Source organism: Pygocentrus nattereri, chromosome 16 (assembly GCF_015220715.1).
Source record: "Pygocentrus nattereri isolate fPygNat1 chromosome 16, fPygNat1.pri, whole genome shotgun sequence".
In the NCBI taxonomy this organism is placed as follows: Eukaryota; Metazoa; Chordata; class Actinopteri; order Characiformes; family Serrasalmidae; genus Pygocentrus; species Pygocentrus nattereri.
In genome coordinates this window covers 10,145,472-10,168,591 of record NC_051226.1, presented here as the reverse complement: position 1 = coordinate 10,168,591, position 23,120 = coordinate 10,145,472, and the positions used below count along the sequence as shown (strand labels likewise).

General features: G+C 41.0%; 2 protein-coding genes across 25 annotated transcripts in view; both read left to right on the top strand.

Moving 5' to 3' along the window:
• ehmt1b (euchromatic histone-lysine N-methyltransferase 1b) overlaps positions 1-3,594 on the top strand; it is a 44,966-nt gene extending 41,372 nt beyond the window's left edge. For 6 of the 7 annotated variants that reach the window (XM_037545870.1, XM_037545869.1, XM_017714750.2 and 3 more), the window contains 2 exons: positions 714-889; positions 1,641-1,827. In XM_037545870.1, coding sequence (XP_037401767.1) covers positions 714-889; positions 1,641-1,827 — 363 coding nt within the window. Of the gene's footprint in view, positions 1-713; positions 890-1,640 lie in introns of all 7 variants that reach the window. The other variant, XM_037545865.1, reaches the window with a different exon arrangement.
• A 9,460-nt stretch (positions 3,595-13,054) lies between these two features.
• The window catches only part of cacna1bb (calcium channel, voltage-dependent, N type, alpha 1B subunit, b), a 227,883-nt gene continuing 217,817 nt past the window's right edge, over positions 13,055-23,120 (top strand). For all 18 annotated transcript variants that reach the window (XM_037545905.1, XM_037545894.1, XM_037545898.1 and 15 more), the window contains exons 1-2: positions 13,055-13,808; positions 17,162-17,267. In XM_037545905.1, the coding sequence (XP_037401802.1) occupies positions 13,570-13,808; positions 17,162-17,267 (345 nt within the window). In that variant the 5' untranslated portion in view covers positions 13,055-13,569. The remainder of the gene's footprint in view (positions 13,809-17,161; positions 17,268-23,120) is intronic.

Sequence of the window (23,120 nt, the reverse complement as noted above, 5' to 3'; positions counted from 1 at the left end):
TATTTGGAGTATTATTTGTTTCCTTTGCCAAAAAGCAATCATTTTTGTGATTGACACAAAGAAAAGAAAGCACTAGTGGGGTTCACCTCCTCTAACTCTGCATTTATTCTTCAGAGGCTTGCCCTGATTGGTCCAAGAGCTGTTTATGATCTGAAATCCTGAACATAATCTGCCATGGAGCAGGTTAGGCCTGCAGCATAGGTTAACATGGTGACGGAGGCTAGTAAAAAGTGATCCACCATCATGAATCCAGGATTAGTTTGAACTGATTTTAAAGTAAGCTGGCCAAGTAGGAAGTTCTGTTTCATGAGTCAGGCCCCTGAGTAGTCTTTAATATGTTGTTATTTTTAACTGACAAAGAAAATACATCAGCATCTCCAAAGTTTTAACAGTCACCGAGTCTTAATTAATGGAATAATCAGTAGTGAGCCTCACATTTCCTATTCTTCATCACATGTTACCTTGCAGTTAAATGAGCCAGGCTGATGCCACAACCATAATAAGGATTAATTTGCGCTAATAGTGTTGGGGACACATCAGCAGAACCAGTGAGGTTATCAGCAGTCAAGCTTCAATCTGATGCCACAGGAATCTGTCATTCCTTTATCCCCTAATTCTCTTGAGTAGCTCTGTCTCTGAGATCAGTTCTTTGTCTTCATCCATTTCTTCATTCTTTTAGTATAAATGAGCCAATGACTATTGTTTTATCACAGGTTGGTGATATGTATTGTATTGACGCCCGTTTCTATGGAAACATCAGTCGGTTCATAAACCACCACTGTGAGCCGAACCTGTTCCCCTGCCGAGTGTTCACGTCTCATCAGGACCTGCGCTTCCCACACATTGCCTTCTTCGCCAGCAAGAACATCAGTGCTGGAGACGAGCTAGGGTGAGCTTTCCCGCTAAAAGAATAATCAACCTGCAGTGCCAGCCGCTGCTCTGAACTCATTTGCTTGTATTATCATATCAGTGCAGTGTAATTAGACGTAATCATTGTTAAACATGGAGTAGAGCAGGATTAGGGCCCAACTGATAGGAACATTTTGTCACAGAAGCCAATTTAAAAGAGCTAAAAAATCAGATATCTAGTAATACACGCATAAATTTATATGGTGGAAAAATTAAACATACAGTACAGCTCTGACTGATATGACTGTTAATTGAATGAGGGTTCACGCTGCATATGAAGGATTTTAATTTAATTTAATTTTTTTATAATGTTTTAATGTTAGCCTGCTGGGACACATTTTTATTCATGGCCACATCCAGACCCACATACTACAGTAATCAGCAGTATATTCAAATAGTACAGCACTAGCTTTGCTTTCTTTAGTAAAATATATATTTTATGTGGTTTTGAATGTTGCATGTGATGGTCAGATAAGGGCCTTTTTCAATTAAATGAGCTCTGAACACTTGACGATATGTTTGTGGCTTCATATTCCTAAGGTTTTCTAATATAAGTCATCAGTGCTTTTATTGTTCAGAATTCCACCAGTATCAGCTGATTTTATTGCCCTAGTGACACATTGGTTAGGCCGGAATAGGATGACATGGAATACAATAGAGATAGTCTGTTTACTGTTTTTACCACAGATATGACAGTTTCATTGTCTTTACATGTTCTCCTGTGTCTCCAGGTTTGATTATGGTGATCACTTCTGGGATGTGAAAGGGAAGCTGTTCAGTTGCCAGTGTGGCTCATCTCAGTGTAAGAACTCGGCAGCAGCGATTGCCCAGAGGCAGGCGGACAGCACACCAGGAGAGCAGCAGGCCAGCGCTCTGCCAGATACAAGCTCATCCACCACACCACCCAGCCCCAGCTGAGCCACGCTCTCCCCCTTTCCTGCGTCCTCCATCTACTGGCCTTCCTGCTCCCTCTACCAGCCTACTGTACCATAACCGCCATCACCAGCACAGATTCGACTCGGCAGGGCCTGTACCATAGGGGGGGATCCCAGCAGAGAGCCAGCCTGGACCACTGGTCTCTTTGGCCACTGCACCGTGTTCTGGCCATTTGGTTTAACTCACTGTTTGACTCCGGTTGAAAGGTTACACACAGATACAAAGAATATGTGCCCATTTGGTGCAGGAGGAAACAGAAAGACAGACAGACTAGCTTGTAAGCATTTAATTCTCGTTCTTGTTAGGATGAAATTCGTTTTCCTGTTGGGATGACTGTGAGGCTGTAGCATATTGGCTCTCGGATGGACTAAGCTGTGCTAGAGGCCCTGCAGGATTATGCATCTCTCTCAATTTTTAACATTTATCTTCTGTTTCCAGCAGCCAGTGTCCACGCACAATTCAAAGACCACGACGTGTTTACCTTTTCACGGCAACCTTTTTGAAAGATCTGACATGCGCTCACTCACGACACACCTACATTTGAAGAACTTCATTTTCCAGGCATTTATGACAAAACAAACTTTTGAAATTCCAAATCAAATTGTTAGAAGAATATTTTGAAAATCAGCTGGGTTTTTTTTTATATATATCCCTTCGAATAAATGCATTTTTTAATGACTTTAAGCAGGTTCTGTGATGGTTGTCTTATCTTAAAATGGTCTTTGTGCTACTCAATACAAATGTGTCCCCATCAGAATTTTGCTGCTTCAGGAGTGGACCACACTAAGCTCATGTGATTACTGTTTTCTCATTTCAAACAATGGTGAGCATCTGTTCATGTAGTTAAATTCTCATAGCTGCTGGGCATTAGTTATTTGCAAATGTTCTTTGTCGATCGGTTCCCATCTGCTGGGTGTTTTCTCCTAACTCTACACAGACTACGGGAGGGATAAACTGCTCATTTTTGAGTTTTCTCCTGCATGGTTACTGGCTTTGGCTAAACGTAAATGCATTTTGTAAAAATTGTAAACTGTTTTTGTTATTCATTCGCTGGTGTCATGAGAGAAGCTCCCACAAATGATGACTGTCCCCGTCTTGTCCTCCATGAGTGGACAACTGTAAACACGTTGGTGGTTTCCAAGGCTTTTCTTTCCCGTCCTGAAACGTTTGCCATATTGAATGTTTTCTCTCAGCAGCAATCCGTTTTCATTTCTCTTTATCAAGACTTTTAATAGTTTGCTCGAAAGACCCTGAAAAGTGTAATTGTAGGAGTTTTGCTTAAAGAATTTGTGGCTGGACAACGGGATACTGCAAATGGTGCTGAAAAAAATGGTTTTGTTTTATGTTCTTATTTTTCTATTATTCACTATGAGAATACAAGTTGTAAAATACGATGAAGAAGCCAGTGTTGCTTTTTTCCTTCATTTTTACACTTAACCTTTACCTCTGTTTTTCTAACTGTAGTTGACATCATTAGCCTGAATCACTTTTGTTTCATGAGTCATTGTTGACAATGAAGCTATTATTAGCTATTATGTCTTTTAAAATGTTGATAGTATAGTCACGTTCTTTGTGCTGATTCTGACATGTACATCCAAAACACTGCAAGATGCAAGGGGGGAAAAAACTGTTACATATTTCTTAAAAGTGAGACCTGAGGCTTCAGTGCATCCAGCTGGTTTCTTCTGATTTTTTTTGTCTTCAATAAATCTTCTAATAAAAGATAACACCTTTTTATGGGACAAGTAAGTTGCCTCAGCACGTATATCTTTGTCTAGCGTATCACGCTACTCATAAGTAAAATGTAACATTTGGACTCCTTCATTCCACTGTTTTTTTTTTTGTTTTTTTTTTGTTTCTTTTTTGGTTGCATTTTATTTCCAGAGTTGATTTTGGAGATTAAGCACAAATCTTAATACCAAAAAAGTTAGTATAGTATGTAAAATACAAATAAAACATTTTTTTTAACCTGTATTTAAACAAAACCAGAAACTTCTTAAATATATACGCTTTTTGTAAAATTGATGCCTACAACATGTTCCGGCAAAGTTGACGGAGGCAGTTTGAGACTGAAAACTGCAGTCAAGCTTGTGTAGAAAAGGAGAATCCAGGAAAGGCCTAGTCTTTTATGAGCAAGAATGGGTCGAGGCTCACCAACACACGCATGAGTGAATAACGCAACAAGCGATTGCAAGGATTTCAAGTATTTCATAACATCAAAAGATTCAGAGAATCTGGAGAAGGGCAAGGCTGATGATCACAACTGGACGCCGGTGACCTTCAATCCTTCAGACATCAATACGATAAAACCCAGCATGCTCCTGTGATGAACATCAGCATACCGATATGAGCTTGGGAATGCTTTGATAAACCTTTGTCCGTAAACACTGGGCCATATTCGCCAAAATCTTCCCAACATTTTTTTCCTAATTTTGCTCTTGAGAAAGATCCTAATTCAGTTTCATGACCAGTTTTTAAACCAAAGAACTGTTCTCACCTTTGTGCTCTTGTGTGTGCAGATTCTGTTCTTACCCAAGTCCAAATCCCTAATAAGAAAATACGGGTGACTAAGAATCTATGTGAAAACTGTATAAGTGGGTTTTAAGAAGAAATTTCTTCTCAAGAATGGTTGGTGAATGAGGCTGAGTGTTTGTTGTTGCGTTCCACATAGTGAAAGCCGTACCACAATATCCAGAAACGCCGCTGACTTCTGGGCTCAAGCTCATCTTCAATGGACTGATGCACAATGGAAACCTCATTGTGGTCTGACAAGAACTTTTCAGATTTTTTTTATTGAAATAATGGTTGTTTTTCAACCCAAAGAAGTAAAGGAACATTTGAATGTTCACCAGTGTGAAGTTCAAAAGCCAGGTTCTGTCTTCTGTATGGTAGATGTGTGTATTAGTGTCTGGGGGATGGATAGCTTGCACATCACTGGAGGCCCCATTAAAGCTGAAAGATGTATATGTTTTAGAGTAACAATAAAAATGCAAAAATAATATAATGACAAACCCCCAAACAGTTGCACAGCTAAGTAGTTGCATAACAAAAAAATCGCACTTTCAAACCTGGATCAGTTGGTGTCTCCAGTGCAGAAACGATTGGCGAAAGAAAAGGTGAGGTAGCACAGTGGTAAATTTGCTCCTGTCCCAACTTAAGTTGCAACCATCAAATTATAAAACATCAAATATTGTGTTTTGTACAGGTTTCCTTTTAATGCAGGCCACACAAAGTATTAATCACTGCTTTTTAATTGTATTAGCGTTTCAGATAGTGTCCCAACTTCTTTGGAACTGAGGTTTGTATAAAGTTTTGAATTGATCGTAATTAATAGTGAAATGGTGCTTTTGTAGGGATAATTACAGATTTAAACAGGTGTCTTCAGTTTTTTCTTATCCTTACTCTGATATTCTCTCTAGAACAACAGCAACTTAAAATATGTGGGATGTGGTTTTTATTATTTTATTTACCACCAAGGAACAAAGCAGAGTAAAACCGAGAGCTGCAGAGTCCAGTGAAAGGCAAAGCAGGAAGTCTGACTGCACCGGCAGGCTTTTTACTTTCTATAAACTATATGATTGTTCTCTTCCTGATTACGGAGTAAAAATAAGATCCATAATTGATTCTGAGAGAAGCCACTGAGGCACTGAGGCCTGTTTGGCTTGAACATGAAGGCTTTTAATGAGTGAGACAGGAAACTGCCTTTCCGCATTCCACAGAGCCCAATCTACAGGCCCAGCAGTCTTGATCTGGTGGCAAGTGTATTAAGGAGGACCGCTTTGAGTGCGTACTCCTTAAGAGTGTGAGCCTATTACACCGAGAAATTGGATCTTAAGCCTCTTCGTACAGTGATATTGGATTAAGAAGAATGGAGAGAGCTATGAGAGGAACAGTGCAGCGTAACTCCAAATGGGCAGAGAGGAGATCCACGGTGGTCTACGGTAGGACTGAGCTGGTTTTGGTCCTTCATTTTACAAGAATCGACTAAATTGTTTGCATTTTTTTATTTATTTGGAGAAGTTTGTCATGTTTAACCATGTTAACCATGTTTTTTTTTATCTCAAAGCACCAAAAACCTTTGGGATCCGCAATGTTTTATGCATACAGTCACCACCTGATTTAGTCGATCTTTGTATATGTGTCACAGTAAATAGATTCAGATCCTGATGCAAAAAGTAGTGTAAGACAAGGGCGAGATGAGGAAGCTCAAAACAGGTTTATCGATCATTTCATTTATTGAAGGAAAAAACAGTTTTGCAATATTTACAAAACTCATGTGAAAAAGTAGATGCCTTCTAAACTTAATAACTTTATAACCTTTAGCAGAAATACCTGCAACTGAATGCTTCCTACAACTGGAGATCAGTCTTTCTCCTTGCTCTTGAGGACTTTTGGCCCACTTTGCCTTAATCCAGCCACTTTGTAGGGCGTTCGAGCATGAACAGATGTTTACAGTCCTGCCACAGCATCTCAGCAGGGTTCAGGTTAGAACGTTGACTAGGCTGCTTAATTATGGAGGACTCGCTTCAGATTGTTGTCTTGCTATATAAACCAATTAAGCTACAGATCACGAACCGATGATCAGACATTCTCCCTCAGGATGTTCTGTTAGAAAGCAGGATGGTTTGTGTCAATTATAGCAATTCAGCCAGTCCCTGAAGCAGCAAAACATCCCCACACCATCACACTACCACTGCCATGTTTGGCTGTATGATGTTCTTATTATGGGATGCTATGTTAGCTTTACACTAGATCAAATGGGACCCCTGTCTCCTGAAAAGCTCCACTATCAACTCATTAGTCCAAAGAACATTATTCCAAAAGGCTTGATGAGATGAGCCTTTATGTTTCTTTTAGTTAGCCATGGTTTTCACCTTGCAACTCTACTATGGATGCCATTGCTGCCCAGTCTTATTCTAAGAGTGGAAATGTAAATGCTGACCTAATGTTCCTCTGGATGTTCATCTGGGATAGATTGACTTCCTGATTGAGTCATTATTCTTGTTCATTATCCTTGTTCAGACCTTTTAGCCTAATTTACATTGCTTCACTTATTAAGTAAAGTTTAGATTCAACATGGCTGGTAGTAATAAAGCCTGGTGTGTCTAGTATTATTGGTTCTAATTATCAACTAAATTTGGTTAGTTGGTCAATAAATTAAGGGGCAATTACTTTTTCACGCTGGGCCAGTTGCTGTTAGCTAGTCAGTGTTTTTCTTTCAGAAAATTAAACAAAATGAACATTTACAAATCATCCATCCATTTTCCAAGCCGCTTCTCTGTCAGGGTCGCGGGGGGGTGCTGGAGCCTATCCCAGCAGTCTTCAGGCGGAAGGCAGGATACACCCTGGACAGGTCGCCAGTCCATCGCAGGGCAGACAGAGACAGTCACTCACACCTAATTTAGCATGTCCAATTGGCCTGGCTGCATGCCTTTGGACTGTGGAAGGAAACCGGAGAACCCGGAGGAAACCCACACAGACAACATGCAATCTCCACACAGAGAGGACCCGGTCACCCGGCCGGGGAATCGAACCCAGGCCCTCCTCGCTGTGAGGCGACAGCGCTACCCACCACGCCACCGTGCCCATTTACAAACTATGTATATATTACTAATTAATATTATTATTGATTAATATTTTGTCTGCATATTGGAAACATTTGGAATTGGAAATCAGCAAATACTTTATCACAACACTGTATAATTCATTTTTGTATTTCAAAAGATCCCAAGTAGGTACCAGCCTGGTACAAATACATTTGCTGGCTTTGTAAATCAGTCAAGCTCAAAATTTCCTTCAAACTTGAGGCACATATGACTCAAGACATATGAAATGAGTGTCAGTATGCATTAAACGACGTTTCAAATAAATATTTTGAGCTTTTTTGGTTACTGGGAAGTCATTTTCACACATTAGCTACATAACAAAAATATATTAACACCTGAATGTTGAGAGAGCACTTACATTTGTGCCTCTGGGTCCTCTGAAACATAGGTTTTACAGCTTGCCTATGTAGGTTTCTGAGTCTAGCCTGGTCTCTGAAATCTGTTTATCCAAACCTGTCTCCTTCTCACATGCTTATTTGTGGCCAAAGCTGTCCGATCAGCAACATTTGGAACGTGGCGGATGTTGACGCTGGGGGCAGAGTACAGCTCCTGGGCTTGGAATGCTGAGGCTTCGGACAGGCAAAAGAACCGGAGGTCAGCTGTTGCAGATCTTAGAGATGCTGCTGGGGTCACTGAGGACAATCAAACATATGGAGGCCTCCAGAACACTGCGCAGGCCAGCCACTATGACACTGTCACTGACCTGGAGAGGCCCCCTGACCTGAAGAACACGGATATCATCAGCTCACATGAGATGTGCCAAGAAGAGGACACGCTGTGGGCCAGCGGGTGAGTATCCGAGCAGAATGGTAGACCATAATTCTTAGTTTATAACACCTTTCTTATGTATCCACTAAAGCACTTTAAAGCCCTGAAGACAAAGAGTAACAACAGGGGATTTTTAATGATCAGTAAACATGTAATATGTTCTCTGCGGGTAAACTCACTGTACCTCGGTTTGAACAGTTTTAAGCTTTAAAACCTCAACGAAATATCTCCTATATGATGTTACGTTGTTGAAGGCTATGCATAGTTTTCCAAGAATTCTCCTGAGTTGATCACCAGCATCCAGTAGGTGGATGCTAATGGTCAATCACTGGTCTATGAATAGACATTTCAACCACAAAACACGTTGTAGGGATTACAGCCAAACCTCCCTTTAACCCATTTATGTCCAATGAAATTTAGTAACGTGGTAAAGAAAAAGTGCCACTCACTCTGTTCTGGTCTAAACTGATAACATTTTATAATTACACCTTCGATGAACATCTTGGAGGATTTTTTTTATTATTACACGCCATACTTTCATTCATTATATTTATTCTATTTTGTTAAAAACTCACTTTTTAGCCATCTGTTTTTTTTTTTAATTTTGAATTAAAACTATTCTTCACATTTATATACAGTGGTGTGAAAAAGTGTTTGCCCCTTCCTCATTTCCTGTTTTTTTGCATGTTTGTCACACTTAAGTGTTTCGAAACATCAAACCAATTTAAACAATAGTCAAGGACAACACAAGTAAACACAAAATGCAATTTGTAAATGAAGGTGTTTATTATTAAAGGAGAAAAAAAATCCAAACCATCATGGCCCTGTGTGAAAAAGTGATTGCCCCCCTCGTTAAAACATACTATAACTGTGGTTTTTAACACCTGAGTTCAATTTCTCTAGCCACACCCAGGCCTGATTATTGCCACACCTGTTCTCAATCAAGACATCACTTAAATAGGAGCTGCCTGACACAGTAAAGTCCACCAAAAGATCCTTAAAAGCTACACATCATGCCGAGATCCAAAGAAATTCAGGAACAATTGAGAAAGAAAGTAATTGAGATCTATCAGTCTGGAAAGGGTTATAAAGCCATTTCCAAAGCTTTGGGAATCCAGCGAACCACAGTGAGAGCCATTATCCACAAATGGCGAAGACATGGAACAGTGGTGAACCTTCCCAGGAGTGGCCGGCCGCCCAAAATTACCCCAAGAGCGCAGCGACGACTCATCCAAGAGGTCACAAAAGACCCCACAACAACGTCCAAAGAACTGCAGGCCTCACTTGCCTCAGTTAAGGTCAGCGTTCATGCCTCCACCATCAGAAAAAGACTGGGCAAAAATGGCCTGCATGGCAGAGTTCCAAGAAGAAAACCACTGCTGAGCAAAAAGAACATTAAAGCTCGTCTCAATTTTTCCAAAACACATCTTGATGATCCCCAACACTTTTGGGAAAACATTCTGTGGACCGATGAGACAAAAGTGGAACTCTTTGGAAGGTGTGTGTCCCATTACATCTGGCGTAAAAGGAACACTGCATTTCAGAAAAAGAACATTATACCAACAGTAAAATATGGTGGTGGTAGTGTGATGGTCTGGGGCTGTTTTGCTGCGTCAGGACCTGGAAGACTTGCTGTGATAAATGGAACTATGAATTCTGCTGTCTACCAAAAGATCCTGAAGGAGAATGTCCGACCATCTGTTCGTGAACTCAAGCTGAAACGAACTTGGGTTCTGCAGCAGGACAATGATCCTAAACACACCAGCAAGTCCACCACTGAATGGCTGAAGAAAAACAAAATGAAGACTTTGGAGTGGCCTAGCCAAAGTCCTGACCTGAATCCTATTGAGATGTTGTGGTATGACCTTAAAAAGGCCGTTCATGCTCGAAAACCCTCTAATGTAACTGAATTAGAACAATTCTGCAAAGATGAGTGGGCCAAAATTCCTCCAGAACGCTGTAAAAGACTCATTGCAAGTTATCGCAAACGCTTGGTTGCAGTTGTTGCTGCTAAGGGTGGCCCAACCAGTTATTAGGTTTAGGGGGCAATCACTTTTTCACACAGGGCCATGATGGTTTGGATTTTTTTTCTCCTTTAATAATAAACACCTTCATTTACAAATTGCATTTTGTGTTTACTTGTGTTGTCCTTGACTATTGTTTAAATTGGTTTGATGTTCCGAAACACTTAAGTGTGACAAACATGCAAAAAAACAGGAAATGAGGAAGGGGGCAAACACTTTTTCACACCACTGTAGAATATATAGGCCAAAGAAAATGTAAAGTTTTGCATATGGACATTCATAAATGAGCTTAACGCCAGAGGTGATGTGTAATTTTATGAAATGCTTACTGACTTTCTTGACTTTAGACCAGTTTCCTAGACCAAGATTAAGTGTATGTCTAGACTAAGAGGAACAATGGTGATTTGCCACTGCCACTGCAATTTAGCCTAGGACTAGGCTTAATCTGCGTGGGAAGCAGGCCCTTTGTCACTATGTGCCAAGAGTACCAAATGACAATTACCAGGAAACTGCAGTGTGTGCTTTCTACCACTAGGCGGAATAAAAGATCAGGAGAAAAACAGCTACTGACTACAATGAGGAAGAACAGCTAATGAATGAGTGCTATTTGCTCAAGATTAAGGACTTATTTTCCAATGTCACTTTCTTGTCAACAGCAAACACCAAGCTGTTTATGCTTTTCTGAGTGAACCAGTCTGTGAAATAAGTATTTGAGCCTTAAGCTCCTTTTAGGAAAATCTACTCAGAGATCTCCTCCTTGTCTGATCTGAATGTGGTGGACTGGCCTACCTTTTATCAATGCGTAATCCGTGTGTCTGCAGTTATGAAGTCAGAGATCATTTCAGGTGGATTTACTACAGGCTACAAAGTTAGAGATAAGCAGCACAGCCTAGCAGTCCATCAGCTCAGTCCCACTTTTAGAGGCCATCACAGGCCTCTAAACAATAACAGGCCTACAAGCCAGCGAGCAAAGTTTATTTATATAGCGCTTTTTACAACAGGTGGTGTCACAAAGCAGCTTTACAGAACAGTAAAGATCAGTATTACGGAAAGAAAAAGAAAAGAAAAATCCAGGTCCAAGCCCCCATGAGCAAGCCAGTGGCGACGGTGGCAAGGAAAAACTCCCTATAAGAGGAAGAAACCTTGAGAGGAACCAAGACTCAGAAGGGGAACCCATCCTCCTCTGGTTGACACTGGACAGCAAACATTGTTAATATAAAGTATTGTAGTACAAAGTGGGAAAACAGGTGGGCACTGGTTAATCGTATTAGTTTATGATTATGCAGCAGCAGCATCTGGTGCACAGCGTTGTACAGCAAGAAGCTCAATGGTGGTCCAGCCGGTCCAGAAGACTGGCGGGCAGTGGCACCCGATCAAGGCAGAAGAGGCAGCAGCATCAGACGCACAGGATGGGCAGCTGTTCAACTCGGCAAAGAAAGGAAACACACACAGAGTCAGTTCTGTAAAGAGTGACACCACAGATTACAGTATAACAGAGCAGCAGAGACTCCGGCAGGTCTAGATCTGACAAGGAAGACTAATCACAGAAGGCCTGACTATACAAGTAAGTTTTTAGCCTAGACTTAAAAACTGAGGCTGTGTCTGAGTCCCGAGCATTAACAGGAAGATTGTTCCAAAGCTGGGGGGCTTTGTATGAGAAAGCTCTCTACAGACAGACTGAAAAAAGATTTTACAGGAAGTGATTATGATTGGTCTGAGGTAAGATTTTGGTCAAAACACATTGTAGTGCTCACTGTTATTAGAAGAGGCACCGCTTTTCACAGTGTTTTATTTTCCAGCTGTTTTCGGCCACGCCGCTTTTTTTCTCTGACAACCAGCTGCTCTCTAACCAGCTACAAACACCCCCAGGGTAGTTCCTATCTCTGCCCTCTACAATAAGAGCCCATAGCAAAACGAACCAAGAGCAGTAAACGCTGGAGAACACCCTATAACAACCTGAAACTAAACATTTCATGAACACAGCGCAGGGCTGTACATGTACATGCAGGGCATGTAAAGGCAAAACAGCCATCATATATGGCAACATTTGTGTCCTGACCCCTGGTTCCTATCACCACCAGTGTAACAAAAAATCTAAATCAGCATGTTTTTGGTCAAAACACTCTAAAAGACTCTGTTTACATCTTTAAAATTAATGTATGCAATATTGTTCGAAAACAGGTGAACTTCCCCTTTAACCCCCTGCATTACCTTATGTCTATTATTCCTTTTAATCAAAGGGCTTTTTTTTCCTCACGACACGCCTGCAGTGGCTCCTACTGAGCCCCGCGGGTGACATCCTGTATAAATAAAAATAATGCGTGGCCACGACTTAGTAAAGCGTGGGAACAAGGTAATTGAGTGGTGGCCACGACTTAGTAAAACGCCTTACTACGACTTACTACTGCCACGACCTAGTCATCTCATCCCCACGCCTTACTAGGTCGTGGCCACGCATTAGGATATCGTTCCCACGCGTTAATAAGGCGTGGCCACGCATTATTTTTATTTGTACAGGATGTCACCAGCGGGCTTCGCGGGGCTCCTCTTTCTCATCTTCACAAAACCAACCTGCCCAGGACGGGAGACGCGCGAACGCTCCCGCCATTAACGGAGGAATTCCTCACAAAAAGATAAACGAGCGACAGGTGAAGCGCCGCTCGCGCCTCGACGACGAGCCCCGGCGCTCACTCCGCCCCCTGCGGCGCGCTCTCGGTCCAGCAGGGGGCGCTGCTCACAGGCCAATTTCACTCGCTGGAAGTACTTAAGGAGCCGCGGCTGCTCAATTTGGCCACAGCGGCAACGCGCGAGCTGACGGCGAGTTGGGGGTCGTTGGTTTGTCCTTCTTTTTCTGAATGAAAAGCGTTTTGTTTCTACACGATACCGACAGAAACCTGCTCGAAGCGCTTTATTCGTACAAAAAAGCGAACAGTCTGCGAGTCTGCTGGTTTCTCCGTGACGCCGGTCCGCCGCGTTTCTCTCGCCTCGTCTTTAGTTTGTTTATCGGCTTGTTTTCTGTCATTCTGCGCGGACGCGATGCGGCTCGCCTGCCGGACGCTGCCTGAAGCGCGCCTGGCGGTTTCTCCTGCGTTCTCCGCTGTAGAGTGAGTGGAAGAGGCGAGAGAGAGAGAGAGAGAGAGAGAGAGAGAGAGAGACCAGCGGAGACTTTGCGCTCGTTTTTCTTTCTTTTTTCCGCTCCGTGAACAAAAGCACGCTCTGCACTGATGGAGACCCGAAGTGGTCGCAGATTTGCGCCCTGTGATGCTCCTCGCGCTGCTCGGATGTGACGCCCGCCCGGATCTGTTGACCTGTTGGATTTCATCCCTATGTCCAGGATGACTCGCTTTGGGGATGAGACGCGCTATGGCAGAGGGGCTGCCAGGGCCGGGGGCGCGCCTGGAGCCCCCAGGATGTACAAACAGTCGATGGCTCAGAGAGCCCGGACGATGGCTCTGTACAACCCCAAACAGACCAAGCAGAACTGCTTCACGGTCAACCGCTCCCTGTTCATCTTCAGCGAGGACAACGTGATCAGGAAATACGCCAAGAGAATCACTGAATGGCCATATCCTCTGAGCTCAGGAGACCGACTGACCCCTGCTTAGCCTTCAATGACAGGAGGTGTGATGTGTAGGAAATGGCCCTAGGGCAGAGGGATTCAGATGCATCTTATGAATTCATTTTCTGAGGGCTGCTCTGCTGTGGTCATTGTCATTAAGACTGTGGCCGTTCAGTTGCACTTCATACTCCCCAGCACTCAGACTGGCTAGTGTTGGCTGGTCCACTCTTTTAGGCTACTGTCTGAGCTTTTATCCAGTAGTTCAAGGAGAAATGTGTGCAAAGCATTTGCCCCCTGAGAACAGACAAGCTGTCCACCCTGGTGGACACAGGCTCCAGCACGTGCGGTCATTCTGCTTGACGTCCACTCTCTTCCCGTTAAAGGGATGTGCTCATGATAAATGTTAGCAGTAGGTGTCGAGTCTGCTGTCACAATGGAGAACGGACCAGATAAGCCTGGGGTCGAGCGGTTTTGTGCTTGTGTGTTTGTTCTTGATGCCTCGTTTTTCTTCAGGCCCAGAGGGGAAGGCGGCGAGGCAGCCTTTTGTAGTGCTGTTGGTGTCCACTGCTTGCTAAATTGAAGAATTCAGTTATTGATCACCTGTTGAAATGCTGATCCTCAGCCTCTGGTTCTGAAAAAAGCGCTCTCCAGGGTGCTGAAACCTCTCAGTATCAGGAGAAACCAGGGTTTCCCTGCCCCACTCTTATAGCCCTTCTGAAGGGATGGTTCAAGAGAACCCTTTAGTTGGTATAGAACCGTTACATTGTGTGCAATAAGCTTGGTCAGTTATGCAAATGTAGACAAATGATGATTAATGTGATAATATCACTGTGATCCAAATTCAGATACAGAGCACCAAATATGAGCGTTATAGAGCCTTACAGAGCCCATAGCTTTGTATTTTACCTGTTAATAATATAATTGCTAACTGGGCTCAATTTAAATGCTTAATCATTACAGTGATACCTGTATTCTGCAGGATATGACATGTAACTGTGTTGACATCCAGTGGTTCTTTGCACTTGTTGGTACTTTGTACAATTAAGGGCAGTCTTTTCTGTATCATATACATTTTTAAAGTAGCCATAGAAATGAATGGATGTACAGAAGTAATGATTAAGTAAAGGCAAAGCAAGAAATTGAAAGTATGTGGCACATTAAACAGACTGAAAGGTCAGCAATTTGCATAATTTTAATTTGCTTATTTAAATTATCATGATATTCATAATTTCAGTTATCAGCCAAAGACTAGTGTGTCCAATAAACCTGTACCATAAAAAAGGCTCTTCAACTCTCATTTCCAACAATCGTTATTTAAAGAACCATTTGTTGAAAGCTTTCTTCAGAGCAGTGGCTTTCGAACCGGGCCCCCAGATGGTCCACCCTTTTGCTCAAGCAAAAATATGGACAGTATTGGTATCCTTGGACTAGTTTAAGATACACAGCTGTGGTATCTCTACATAGGGTACTTTGGAGAACCTTTCATTTTAAGAGAATAACATGTCCGATTCAGTCGTTATGTTTCAGGTGCTGGGAGGTCTCAAAACCGGTGCAGGATGGGTGGGCTTTCAGGACTGGAGTTGGGAATTGGTGGCCTAAAAGCAGCCTTTTTTTTACCCCAGTCTTTGGGGATCCACAGAGAGTTCATCATTTTTGCTCTAACCCAGCTCTGAACATGTCCAAGCAATCAAGAACACTGGACACCTGCTGCAGGTGTGATGTAGAGCAAACTCTCTGAAAGGCCCCCCAAGGACTGAGATGAGAAAAACTGGCCAAGAACACTGAATGAAAAAGTCAGGCAGTTTATTATATCTTCACTCTTTGCATTACAAGCTCCATCCAACAGATGCCCATCCAACTACATTTCTGTATTATTTTTCCCTTTGTAGTTTATAGTTAGATTGATGGATAGATGTTGGAGGTACTTGTGCATTTTAAAAGCATTTGGTCTCCAGACCATTTGCAAAGTATGAGGCAGAGTGTATACAGACCCTGCGGGTGAATACTATATAAGTACATGACTGGTGTGGTCAATGGAGCTTTAGGTTTGCTCTGTGAATTGCAGTACTATAAAGACATGAGCCTTAGGGGGCAACCACAGAAAATGAATTGTAAAATGGATCTTAGTGCTAGGACGAATTGAAATGGCCAGCCATCCATAAAGTGCAACTCTCCATTTGTGCATGCTGTTCTTTAAGAGGTAAAAGGCTGTTACGATGTGAAAGTTAGTAAAACACATCAAAAAAGTTGACAGATTTTCTTGAAATATCTCAGCGTTCACTGTGAAACAGCACCTCATTGACCCTGTGCTCTGTGTGCAAATGCAGTCTTTTATAACAGCTGTTGTGAGGTTGGACTTTAGAGAATATTAGCAAGAACGTACTTCATGTAAACTAATGAGAATGTGTAGCGATCTTTGTTTATTGTAATGGTGACTTTACAGTTTCAATTGCTACTGCTGTGCTGGACTCTGTTGTTACAGGTAGTTGAAACTACACAGCTTGGGAACAATTTGCTGCCATGCTAATGACAAAGACGGCTACATTTGGTCTTTCCTAACAGTATGGCATCCATATAAAGTCATAGAAAATCATCGGAAATTAGTAATGCTTTCTGAATTCAGATATTTGAATAAAAATATTGTGTGCTATAATTGTTAATGAAGCCGAATGGCCAGGACTCAAACCTTGCACAATTTCTCAGTTGCCATGAAGAAATGGAAGTGGTTGGGATAGTGTAGTGGTTAACACCTCTGCCTTCTACACTGTAGACTGGGGTTCAATCCCCACCTGGGCAAAACCCTACACTATACCAATAAGAGTCCTTGGGCAAGACTCCTAACACCGCCTTGGCCTACCTGTGTAAAATGATCACATTGTAAGTCACTCTGGATAAGAGCGTCAGCCAAATACCATAAATATAATATGTAAATGAAATGCATTTGTGAGCAGAGCATGGATAAGTCAGGTGCAGCATGAGTGCAGAATTCTTGGACCCTGACAGATATGTGCAGATGCCTGTGTATATTTTCTTTATGCAGGACTGGAGAGGCACAACGTGATTTATGTGTGGCAAGTCACAAAAATGTGCACTTATAGTTTACAGAGTGGAGGCTATTTGAGGACTCTAATTTCTTATCCATTATGGCTGTGATTTGTAAAATTGGCACTTTTATTGAGTCCTTTGCTAAAGATGGTTAAAATGACTAGTATTAATGTGTATATTCACAAAATACTTCGTCACATGGTGTGTTGCTTGTCTAATGTTTATTATCGAAAGACATGCTTGCACTGCCTTCACTTCTTCTGTGTTTTTATTTCTCAATGAAATTACTACATTGTTTTCCTTGACCTACACACTCCATTTGAATACATGATCCTCGCCACCATCATTGCCAACTGTATTGTCCTGGCTCTCGAGCAACATCTCCCTGTTGGAGACAAGACGCCCATGTCAGAACGCCTGGTAAGCTTCTTCCTTTTATTCTTTCTGTTTCAGCCCCCCCCCCCCCCCCCCCCCCCCCCACCCCCTTTTCATTTCTATTGCAGGTGAAGTATCTCCTTTGACTCCCTTCATTATTATGAGTATTTTCTCATAATAGCAGATGCTTTCTTTTCCTTGTATATGAACATGTACTGTGCATTTTTATTTATTTATTTTGTATACATGCACACAGTAGTGGACAAAAGTCAGAGACCACCCTTCATTTATGTAATTTCCAGTTAACCCCTTAACAAGCCATGGTCCTGCCAGTGGGCCCAAAGTTTTATTACAGACCTTTATTGCTCCATTAGTTTGCACTGAAGTGCCCGTGGTTACTGAATAATAAGCCTTAGTATGTAATAAGGAATGTTAAGGGGTTAAAATGGCCATTAAATACAAGCTATTAATTTTTCAGTGTCAGGCAAAAGCAGGAAACATATATTTAGCAGATAATTACACAGAAGCCTGGACCACTACATTTAATAATAATTTTTCATTATTTATTGCGTCCACTCTTTGCTTTTATTACAGCTTCCATTCTTTTCAGGAGACTCACTTTCAATTTTCCAAAGAAACATTTTTTCCACACTTCCAGCATTGAGTCTTAGAAGTTGGTTGCATTTTCTGCTTCTCTCAATCCGAGTAATTCCAAACACATTCCGTACTGTTGACGTCTTGACTCTGAGGTCAGTCCATTGTTCTGAGAACATTAGCAGTCATCATATTTCTTATGAAATTTTCTCCAGATCTTTTAAAAATGTTGGAATTCCAGGCTTGGAAACTGTTGATTTGTTACTTATTTCTCTGGATTGTCTTACATTTAATCTTTTCAGAAATACCTCCTAAGAAACGAATGTCTGTTGTGACTGGAGATGAAATAAACACAAGGCGATCTCTGACTTCATCATGGTACTGTAAAAATAAAGGCTGCTAATTGGTTCTTGGCTTGAGCACACGGTTTTATTAAGGTTTGAAAGGTTCTTCACACCTACCTTACAGAAATTGTTCATTAGGGAATTCCAAAACCATACCATCAGTCTAAAGAACCCTTTTTGGCACCTTTATTTTTAAGAGTGGCAGGACAGAAATAATGAGGCGTTCAGGGTCAAAGAGCGAGAAGGATGCTCTCCACCCCCATACCCAACATCTATACTGGAGCACATTGGTCATTTTCAGACATGCACTGGTGTTGGTGAGTGACCAGGGAGCCTATTAGAGCTGAACCTGCTTCTGCTATCCACCTCTTGGGCTGCCACCCTGGGCTAAAGCTTGGCACCCACCCCTGCAGTCTACGCAGGAAGCACATCTGTGGCTCATTAAGTCATAGCCTGCTGGGAGCTATTGACTTTAAATGTGAATACATGCTCTCTGGGTGACCCGACCCTAACCCACACCGAGCAGCCTTTGATTGCTCTCCTCTGCTATCATGCTCTGTTTGAACCACCAACTGAACTGTGTTTGCCCAGTCACAGTCATAAAACACAGATCCTTAGAGGCCTGTTGTAGAGCAATCAAAGCAGACTCCTGGCTGACTGCAATAAAGCAGTAACATCCTCTTTATGAGCTTCAGCGTACAGGCTCATATAGCAGTTTCAAGCTAGGAGTGGGTACCATGATGATAGGTTGTAATGATAAATTACCTCGCCATATGCTTTTCCAGGTACATCCTGGTATTATTCTAGAAAAGTGAACAAGAAGAAGTGTGTGGTAACCATGTAAACTGCATAGTAAGAAGGTCTGCCCATTGTGGCATCGTCATGATTTGTTTCTTTTTACCAATTGACTAATCTGTGCTCCACCCACTAATGTGTTCTTTCATAGCAGTTGTTGCAAGCTTGGACAAGCCTTACCGAATGCTGATAAAATCCCATTGAATCTAATGAGAAATTCTGACTCAGTGTTTGTCAAAATATGCGCATTTAGAGTGGGTTATTAATTTTAAATGCTATTTGTATGGTATTCTTGTGAAAAGTCACATTGTTTTGATAGATCAAGTGTCGTTATTTTTGTTGTGTAATCAAGCTCATGTTCCAATTCATTGTCCTGTAGGCCTGGGCGATATCTAAAATTAATGAAATTTCCTTGTTAAAATCAGGATTATTGACTGACAATGATGTACCTTGACCTTGGAATTCACCTCTTATCTTTTTGGAAGTTGTTCTGGGCTCTTTGGTTACCATTCATATTGTCCATCTCTTCAATTTGTTATCCATGCTCCTCTTGCTGCCACATCCAGGGAGGTTGGCTACAGTCCTGTAGAAACTTCTGAATAACATTTCTAACTGTAGTAACAGGAACATCATGCTGCTTGGAGATTTAGATTTTACCTTTAACATATTTGTCTATAATTTTCTTTCTAATCTCCAGAAACGACTCTCTCCTTGGCTTTCTGTGGTCCATGTTCACTGTGGTACACACCATGATACCAAACAGCACAGTAACTACTATTTACCCTTTAAATAGGCAGATGGACTGATTACTAGTTTGAAGACACCTGTGAGGCTAATTACAGGACACACCTTAGTTTAACATGTCCCTATGGTCAAATTATTTTCAATAATCCTTCATTTATGTCCAGGACAGTTTCATTAGTTTGCTTTTTCAAATTATTCTGTTGAATCTCAATTCAAAAGCAATGTCTGATTTTTCATTAGTTGATTTTCAGTTGATTTTCATTTTTATTTATTTTTACTTTTGTCAAATTATTTGTGTTATTAGTGACCATTGTGGGTTTTTCTTTGTTTAACGGAAGGTACCAACAATTTTGTCCATGTGTGTATATGAGTTTTAACATTGACTGACTTGCATGAAGTTAAAAATGAAATACTACTACTTTTTGAAAGTTTTTCCACCAAACTTGTGCATTTCTGAGATCCTGCTAGTATCTTGCTTGCTAATAGCTCCCCCTTGCGGAGAAACTCAAGACTGCCACAGGTGTGTGAGCGAGTTCCAAAACCTTGTCCATGTAGTTTACATACTTTTTAAAAGGCGTTTTCCATTGATATAGAAGAGTCACTCTGGAATTTTTCTGTGACTGTGTAGTATCATGTTTTCATAATTTCTATGATAAACTCATCTGAATCACTTAAGCTGAACAGAATATATTTTGAATATTCAGACTTTGTCACGCTCAAAGCAGAGATATAAAAAATGAATTAATTATTGCTCGGTATTACTACAGATATTTTTTTTACAATAAAGGTGGGTAAAACATTTTCTGTACACATTATTTAATATTATTTAGTAAGCTGGTTGAAATGACATTAGTGACCTCTCTAGTTCTCTGTGAGTTTTCTTTGCCAGTGCATTTGTTATCACCTTTTAAGCCACTCATCAATCATGGTTGATGTCTAATTAAATTGCCCTATTGTCCTGCCTAGTTTTGGTTGATCCAGCTTACTAGAATGGGTTAAAAGTGATCACTACATCATTGCCCAGGTAGTTTAGAACCCAGTCAGCAATATAAAACAAAGTAGTGTGTTCTTACAGCCAAAAACAACTAGGCTATGCCATTAATCAAAATATAGAATGTAAGTGTAGACCAGGAGATCACCTAAAAGGAAAAATCATACAGAGATTGTAAGTAATATAAAAAGAAAGACACTCATTATGCAAATAGATGGACCCAGGGGCCAATCAAATCTCCTGAGCCAACCTCTCCAGCTGCTAATAGCAACAAACTAAATGTCAATGCATTGATTCAGTTCAATAATCCCATTGGAATAAATGAAATCATTAAAAAAAAGTTCCTCTAACTTAGAACAATTGGGAAAGGTTGGATATATTCTATTTCCATCTTGTAATAGCAGCTAGAAATCCCATGAGACTTGAAAAAATGTATTCTTTATAACAATTTATTCTTGTTTATTTGACTTGATTGACTTAATTACATTTAGTCAATGCTAGTACATACAGTCCATTTTGAAAATTACTTGCTTTCTTAGCATGTATAAGAGTTCTATGGTTTTCAGGGTAGTGTAGCGCTTTAATTTGGAAGCTCAATGTTATGTGGTGACCCAAAAGTCCAACATAACCTTTAAGGAATGTCATGCTTATTACATACTAAGGCTTATTATTCAGTAACTACATGGACTTTGATGCAAACTAGTTGAGCTATTCTCACGTTATAGAAATTTGTAATCAAACTTCGTGGTTTTAGTGAGTAATAAATCACTTTCTTTCACAAGACATTAAATTATTTAGGTTGAATGTGATTTTTGCTAGAGTTCTGTAAATCTTGTCCAAACTGAAAAGCACATGGAGGTGAAGCAAGGACAGGTCAGTTGTTTGATTGTTTCCTTCATCGTTTTTCATAGTCCTTTCATAAACAGGAAAAAAACAGGATATTGTGATACAAATTATGAAAATGGCTTCAAGAATTGTGATGTTAGATTTTTGTCAAATCGACCACCCTTATCTTGAAAGTAGTTTTGGTTCTAGAGCATAAGGCAGGAAGAGAGACTTGTAGCGCAGATAAGGTCAATGACGTCCTCTCAAACACGGCCACCTGCTCCTGTTCCCAATTAGCCAAAGCTCTGTGTCCTGCCATCGGCAACTCCACATGCCAACAAGCAAACAAAAGGTACTTAACACAGAGCGAAAAACGATTACGGTACTGTAGGAGGAATCCATTAACGCCAGTGTTACTGTACTGTTTCTACAGTGTCAAACTCCTTGATGCAGTTTCCACTTGATATTTACAGTTTAATCCCTTGCTACATTTCCCTCTATACACATGTCGAAAGTCTACCGACTCTGAAGTATTTATAATTAATCATCACATTGCTGTATACATAATAGATAGTGGTATATCGTCCACATTGTCGTTCCTATAACCCTCTCTCCTCCACCCACAGCCCTTTATGCTTGGAAATCAGTCATTATGCAAGGCTTTTTGTTCAGGTTTTGATGGATCGACTTCATTTCTGCTCTCGCAGAGTTTTTACTGAAATCTTTTTAGAGGGACATTTTAGGAATTTTATAGAGATAGACAACTGGCCAGACAAATGTGTATAATTACTTTCAGTGTTGGATTTTTTGAAGTATGTCTCAATTCAGCTGCATTTGTGATCATAGTTAGCTGTAAGTATGGCCAATATGGGAAAATTATTGCATCATGATATTTAAAGAAATTTTCCCAATACACAATATTTATTACGATATTGTGATACAGACAATACGTGCCAGTAGTGTCAACCTTAAAAACTATGAATACAGTGATCATACAGTAATATTTCATATACTGCATTGCACTAAACCCTATAAACAAGGCTCATTGTTCCCTTCATAGTGAAATGTAGTTGGACTATATCCACAGCATGCTGAGAAATGTATATTGTATGTCACAATAGCAAAAACAATCACAATAGCTGTAACGGGGAGCAAGGAGGCGGACGCATATGCGGAGATAAGCGAGATTTATTAAGGGCAAATCCAGGGTCATCGTTGTAACAGTCCAGGTTCAAGTAGCTAATACGGAGAGATCGGGGGAGACAATCAGGGTGGAGTCATGAAACGAGGGGGCAGGACTAGAAAACCAAAACAAACGCACATGGACAGGACTGGGAGGGGCCAATCGTGACAATAGCGATAAAATATTTCCATGTTGCCCACCCTTAGTTATTTTGATCTTCAGTACACTCAATATGTTTCTACCTAGAGAGACATATCAGATCAGAATAGACTTGATTGGATATCAGGTAGGAAAATTGAATGAATCAGATCTCATCCTGTAACAAATCTATCCTGAAATAACACTCCCACACTGTGTGATGCGATGTAGCGAGCTGTGTATTTTTTCAATGCGGTAGTAGAGTGTTTGAGTAGTTTGAGCCT